Below are 7,393 nucleotides of genomic sequence, written 5' to 3'. Positions count from 1 at the left end.
ATAAAGTAGAATCCCATTTGGAAAGCGATATCGAGTCACTCCTGAATACAAACGATATTCCAGACGATGTCAAAGCTAAATTACTTTCAAATCTTTTATCAAAATACAAGAAAATAGTTCATACACCAGTAGATCCCGTTAAGGTTGCAGTCGTTCCTGATAGTAAAGAACAAGAAGCTCAGCCATCTAAAGTTTCCATAGAAGAAGAAGATGCGGATCCGATTGTCAAACAGATATTATTGTCAATACCGCTCTCGACAAGAAAATTCGTTCCACTTTTGATTGACAAAATGAGAGAGGGTGATATGTCATGGTCAAAACTGGGTGTAGTAGAAATTAATGGAAAGCCACTTCCTGGATCAAATATTATAGATTTTTTCTCATACATTATGCGTAACAGGAAATTTGTTGACATACCACCAAGTTTTCCTTTGTTCTTTCACCATCTCACAAAGCAGAACATTCCCATTGAATGGATTCAAAACAATACATTAAAGCAAAATGAAATGGAAGCTCGCGCCAAACGTTCTCCTTTAAGAGATCCATTTCTCGAATCTTATTTCACTCCTGTTAAGACTCACGGGAAAGCAAAAACCCCGAAGTCAAGGAAAAAACTGCGGTCGCACAGTCCCGGTAAAAAATGGTTGGAATACTGAAAGACATTTACTACGATTTTAAAAACCCAGCATCGTTAGGAGGTATCAACAAGTTAGCTAAGCAAGCTAAAGTGCCAGTACGCAAAGTCAAAAATTGGTTAATAAGTCAGGATCCGTACACTCTGCATCGTCATGTCAGAAAATATAAGATCAAAACTCGCCCTATAATTTCTCTGGGTGTGAATGAATTGTGGCATATGGACTTGGCTGATCTTAAAAGTTATGCTCGAGATAACAGAGGCTACAAATATCTTTTAGTAGTTGTAGATGTTTTTCGTCGCAAACTCTTCGTTCAACTATTGAAAAATAAGACACAAGATGAGGTTTTAAGGGGTTTCAAAGAAATTTTCAAAACAGGCAGATGCTCTCACCTTCAGACTGATAGGGGTACCGAGTTTTACAACAAAAAGTTTCAAGCTTTTTTAAAAAAACATAACGTGAAGCATTACTCCACGTTTTCTGACACGAAAGCTGCCATAGCTGAACGGATGATTCGAACAATAAAAAGCAAACTGCACCGTGCGTTCACATACCGAAGATCGTATAAATACATTGATATTTTACCTGCCATTGTCAAAAGTATAAACGATACTGTGAACCGCAGCACTGGATTCGCTCCTTCGAAAATACGAAAAATTCACCACTCGGAAATATTTGAACGATTGTACGGTTCGAAGGCTCCTATTGATTTCAAATTCAAACTGAATGACCAGGTAAGAGTTTTGAAAACTCGAAAAATAATACAACGTAAATCATACAAGACACCTTGGTCTGTGGAAATTTTTTTAATTAATAAGCGTTATCCCACAAATCCCCCAACTTATGGTTTGATTGATCTTCGTGGTGAAACGGTTACTGGACGCTGGTACGGTGAAGAATTGCAGCGTGTTATTAAATCCTCTCAAGATTATTGGGGTATCGAAAAAATTCTAAAATCGCGTGGATTCGGTAAAAGCAAAGAGTTTTATGTTAGATGGCTTGGCTTCTCTGACCTGTACAACAGCTGGATCAAGGCTTCTGACTTGAAATAATGAGAAATCAATTTTTCATTACTTTGGTTAGCAATGAACTTTTCCCCAACAACACACAGAGTCATTTTATAACCAAATTGCCAACACCCTTAAATTTAGAAGGATCGAATTGGAAGTGTGCTCTGACAGATATAATTTTTCCAAAATCGTGGCATAATATTACGGAAAAGAATTCAAAATACCAAGTCACTTATCCGGATGAAGTTGATGAGCCCGACATCAAAGAATACGATATTTTGATTTCTAGCAACAAGTATGACACCGCCTTTGAGGCTATAAATAGAAACATACTGTACACAGCAAACACGAATATTGTCAACTTCGATGTCAATTATGAAACTCAAGATGTCACGTTGAACATTCCAAACGGTTATGAAATTAGAATAGAGAAAGATAACGCTCCGCTATTACTGAAGCTCTTGAGTTTGATCGAATTGAACGTAGTTTTAACAACAACTACAAAATTTAAACTGAACACAAATTTAAAACTCAGACCTGGCATGAAGGACGTGAGCGAACAGTATATTACTTTGGTTGATAAACGAAAACTGCTTGAGGCTAAAAAAATTATTCCAGTCAAAAGTATCAAAGAAAACAACAATAAAGACTTGAAATTCTTTGATGTTATAAATGATAATATCAACATGGTTATGATAAAAGGCGTTGTGCGTTTTTCTCTTGATGAAAGTGAAAGATATGTGACTGTAATAGTATCGCCAGGTTTTGAAGTTATCATTGATAAAGACAACTGCGCTACCTTTGCTGCACTGCTGAGTTTGAAAAGAAATGTTACGATACTGACAGGAACTTCTTTTCATTTTTATGCAGGATCAACAGTGAATATAGATTCGGGTGATTACTTCGAAATAAGAAAAACTATGCTTAGAACAAAGGTCATGAAAACACAGAACTTTTCTTTACCTCAAGGTTTATATTCAAACGGGAAGCAACTTTCAAAGTATCTCGATAAAATTAAAATCGACGTTTTAAAAAATGATACAGTTAAATTAACAGTTCCAGATGATCATGAACTACTTTTATCAAGAGAGTTCGCCGATATTCTAGGTTTCGAAGAAATGAAATTTGGAGTTGGTGAACACGTAGCCCAATATCGTCTACAACTGGAGGCGGGAATATCTGAAGTTTTCGTATACACCGACTTGATATCGAGTCAAATAGTTGGAAACACAATGGCGCCGTTACTAAAAATTATTCCAGTATTAAAAGAAAAAGAGGGTGATCAGGTCGTCCGCAGCTATTCAAATCCATTGTACCTCGATCTTCAGAAAAATTATATTGAAAACGTGGAGGTGGAATTGCGAGGGTCTTCAGGTGATTATATACATTTTACTGATGGTAAAATATTTCTCGTGCTGTCTTTCGTGCAGATATAAAGACAAGCTGTATCACACGTTCATTCAGACGCAACGAACATGTTGTGCCCTAAAGATTGCACTGAATATTATGTAAATCAGAGTGGAACAGGTCTCCCATATTTTGCAGGAAGAGCTATACAAAGAGGGTCCGGGTATTTTTCAAATCTTTTTCGGCATGTAGTATCTTTAATCGGGAAATATTTTGGTCGGAAAATTTTGAAAACAGGAGTAGGCGTTGCATCTGACGTTTTAGCCGGGAAGGATTTCAAACCATCAGTTAAAAATAGATTCATAGAAATGAGAGACAACATCGCCGATGATGTCGTCAAGAAAATGCAATCTGGAGGTCGAAAACGAAGAAAAAGAAAGAAGTCCATCACTACAAAGCGCAGAAAAAAAGACATTTTTTCCGGATAGTTATAAATGAACTGAACTCTTATGGTTCCGCATCATTTATTGTTGATCATGGCTACTAACGCATGTCCGTGTTTGAAGAGTGAACTCGATTTGTTCGAGAAAAATTTCATGCAACTTGCGATCGAAAACAGTGCTTTAATTGAAGTTCAACCGGTCTCTAGCATAAGTCAACGCGGCCCTATAGAATTTCTCGTATCAGGATCAAGTTCAGAAAAATACATTGACCCATCTCAAATTTTTCTCCACCTAAAAGCTAAAATCGTTAAGCGAGATGGAACATCGATTCCTGCTGGTGCTAAAGTAACTCCTATAAATTATATATTAAACACTGCATTTGCTTCCATGCAAGTTTCTCTCAACGATCGTCCGATACTGAATGACGCGAATTACGCATATAAGGCTTATCTGGAATCATTACTGTTCACCTCACGCGATGCAAGAGAAAGTTATCTCACTAGCGCTTTGTTTTTTAAAGACACAGAAAAAATGGATGACTACGACCCGAGCACGACAGAAAACGCTGGTTTAATAAAAAGAAACGCCTTATCATCGGAATCAAAGGAAATGGATTTAATCGGGAAGCTGCATTTCGATTTGGGTCAACAGTCTAAATTGTTAATAAACGGCGTGAATTTGAAAATAAAATTTGAGAGAGCGAAGGACAGTTTCTGTCTTTTAGCTGATAAATCCGATTATAAATTGCAAATATTAGAAGCAAGCTTGTACATTAGGAAAGTTCAAGTTTCACCTTCTGTTATAGTCGGTCACGCTAAAGCTTTAGAAGGTGGAAATATTCAGATGAATTTTCGAAGATCAGAAGTGAAATCTTTCACTATTGGAAGTGGTGTTCAATCACACTCTATATCGAACGTTTTCTTAGGCGAGATACCTAGCATCGTAGTTTTGGGTTTGGTTGGTAATCAAAATTTCAATGGTCATGAGAAAAAGAACCCGTTTAATTTCGTTCACGCCAATTTAAATTATATTTGTTTACGTAAGGATGGCATCACCTTTCCTACCAAACCATACAGTCCTATTTTTGATAAATCTATTTATGCGAGGAATTATTTCTCTTTCTTCACTGATCTGAATAAATTTTCCAATGGCTCATCAAATATCGATATAACGTATGATTCATACAGTAAAGGCTTCACGTTTTACTGTTACGATCTTACCAGTGATTTTTCGGGGGACATGACACATACCAGCCCACCAGAAAACTCGAATCTATCTATCGAAATGAAATTCAGTGAAGCGTTGCAAGAAACGATGACACTCATCGTTTATTATCAAATTCCCGTCACGATTCAAATAGATAAAAGTAGAAGCATTTTTACTCACTTTTAACAATGAATACATTCGAGTTGTATCAGCTCGCAATGAGTGACGACATTTTATCGCGAGTGTTTGCAGGAGTTTTTGCAGCAGATCAACTTCCAATGAAAATAAACAAAAAGCACAAAGGTTTCATTTCTAACCTTGATACGAGTGATAAACGGGGGTCCCATTGGGTGGCGATGTATTTCGATAATAAAAAATGTTACTATTTCGATAGTTATGGAATGAAATGTAGAAGCAGACACATATTAAAATTTATCAAAAAAAATTCTACTTCTATCGAGTGGAATGACGTCGTTTATCAATCTCCCTTCTCAAGATCGTGTGCTCTGTACTGTTTCTATTTCTTATCACACATTGTTAGAAGAAAAAAACTGCATGAATTAACATCAAATAAAGATGTGAATGAAAAAATAGTTTGCTCTTATGTCGCCAAACAAGTAATTTATCCAAATATCTTACATATCGGAGCCATACAAGATTGCAACAGTTTACTATAATAAAGCCAACTTTTGTTATCTATAAAAATCGGGAACCGAGTTACAATCACCGTATTTACTAAAATGGACCGCTACGGATTCGTTTATGTTCATGGAGAAGATGGAATTTTGAAGACCTATACTTTCGATTGCAAACTTTATCGAAAAATGATGGATTGTATTACTGCTGCAACAAGTTTCAATTTTGACTATCCAGATTCGTTTGGTTCCCTCGACCCTAAATATTACAAAGTCATAACTAACGAGGAAATATTGGAGGAAGTTCATAAACTTGTTGCATCGAATCGTTCGCATTATGGTTTTGGGTTCATGGTTGAAAATACGGAATGTGGAAACTTTGTTCCGTACATACTTTGTGAAAAGCTCTACGACAACATGAAGCATTGTCTCACAGACGCTATTGAAAACAGTTTTGATTTAGCAGAAACTGTGTCATCACAAGTGTTTTTCTTCAAAATTATGAATAGTGACCATATTATACAAGAACTGTTTGTTGGATCGAATCTTGGAATAAAAAGCCGTTCAATGTACACACATCTAGATATTGTATCTGACAATGTGTAACCCCGTCATTGTTTTTGTCCACTTCTGTGATCTTAATTTATGCTACTTATGAATAAATATATTATTTTTAGATTGACACGATCTTTTGTGTTCATTGTGGAGTGTTTTTAAAATCAGACTCAAGTAGAATCTGAATTATCATGCTAAAAACGTCATTGAATCGTTTTTGGTCATGACAATACACTAATAACTTCCCATGAGAGATTAAACGCACTCATAAATGAGGTGAATTATCCAAATAAGTCTCGAACGACGAAACTGTTAGAGACTTCCTTTCATTTTTATGCCGGATATGCAACGGCGGATATAGATCCGGGTAGTTTTTTTTTCAGACAAGAGAAACTATGTTTAGAAACTAACTTTACCTCAAGGATTATATTCAAATGAGTCTTTGTTCAAAGAAAAGTCAAGAGTTCACGTCTTCGAGTTTAAAAATGTCAAGAGTTCACTTCTACGAGTTCAAAAAATAACCACATCCTTAATTACTAGTAGAAAGAAATAACCACAGCATGAAAACAATCAATAACAGCTACTTACTCGTATAATACGAAACATTAAGTGTACGCGCAATAGTAGTCTTGAAAAACCGTATAAATACTGGAGCTCATCGACCCACAATTTCATAGTCCACAATCGAATCTATCAGTTGTTCATCATCTTCATCAAAGTTAGGATGGCTACCAACAACGGTAAGTCTCGTTCCAATATTTTTTTATTTACTGTTCCAGACACCTATTTTATTTATTTGTAAGGTTAGGATTTGTCTGATAATTTTTTAGATAAAAAAAGACCCATTTCTGTTTCCTCTGATGAAGAAGAGGAGGTTATCGTGATACCTGATAAAAGAAAGAAAACCAAAAACCAAAAAAAACCATCCAACACTGATGAAGATCCGACGAAAAAAAGCTCTACATATGACTTAGACCTTAGTGATCAGCCTCCTCATCACAAAATAGAAAGCTACAAAATTCACATAGGTGAAGGCTTTCAGCTTGAAAATAGGGAATTCCGTAAAATTATGTACCTAAACTTATCCCGTGTTATTGACGGAGATGTTAAAAACCGCTTCAACTTACCCATAACTTTGCTCGATACGCTAAAAAAGGCTATTGAGTGCATGCAGCAATACCTAAAACAATAAAGATTGTGGAACTATGATTTTTGTAAATACAATGTACATAAGACATAGATTTTCTTGTAGACTGAGCGCTGATGCAGAAAGCTATATAGAAAAGCTATAATAGAAAGCTATAGGTATTGTAGACTTAGAATGCTAATTCTTTCTGTATCATCATACATTATCTCTATTGGCATCGTAACCTCTTAATTAAAAAAGTTATCCTCACAATTTAGAGACAAAGGAGCCTCCTTCTAGGTGTGGCAAAAACACATCCAGACGATGGATAGGTTTTCTCTGATCAACGACTCATAAATCAGGTGCCTCCTCCAGATGTTAAAAATAAACATCTAGATGATGGATAGGTTTGGTCTGATAAAAAAAAAGACTGATT

At 35.8% G+C, this 7,393-nt stretch overlaps 2 protein-coding genes across 2 annotated transcripts; both read left to right on the top strand.

Annotated features, from left to right (window-relative positions):
* Positions 1–3,528: 3,528 nt before the first annotated feature.
* Positions 3,529–4,827, top strand: LOC149072512 (uncharacterized protein F54H12.2-like). The gene has a single exon (XM_089247221.1). The coding sequence runs from the start codon at positions 3,529–3,531 to the stop codon at positions 4,825–4,827; it is 1,299 nt and encodes a 432-aa protein (XP_089103347.1).
* A 1,205-nt stretch (positions 4,828–6,032) lies between these two features.
* Positions 6,033–7,023, top strand: LOC149072511 (uncharacterized). The gene is made up of 2 exons (XM_089247219.1): positions 6,033–6,571; positions 6,662–7,023. The coding sequence occupies exons 1-2, from the start codon at positions 6,556–6,558 to the stop codon at positions 7,021–7,023; spliced, it is 378 nt and encodes a 125-aa protein (XP_089103345.1). The 5' UTR covers positions 6,033–6,555.
* The last annotated feature ends 370 nt before the right edge of the window (positions 7,024–7,393 follow it).

The sequence above is a fragment of the Pholcus phalangioides genome, unplaced genomic scaffold, assembly GCF_987345545.1.
Source record: "Pholcus phalangioides strain wild (caught in Gottingen) unplaced genomic scaffold, Ppha-v1.0 ptg000017l_1, whole genome shotgun sequence".
In the NCBI taxonomy this organism is placed as follows: domain Eukaryota; kingdom Metazoa; phylum Arthropoda; class Arachnida; order Araneae; family Pholcidae; genus Pholcus; species Pholcus phalangioides.
This window is presented reverse-complemented; position numbering and strand designations above follow the sequence as displayed.

What these genes read in the sequence shown, in the direction of transcription:
- LOC149072512 (XM_089247221.1), top strand. Translation starts at nt 3,529, where the DNA reads ATGGCTACTAACGCATGTCCGTGTTTGAAGAGTGAACTCGATTTGTTC.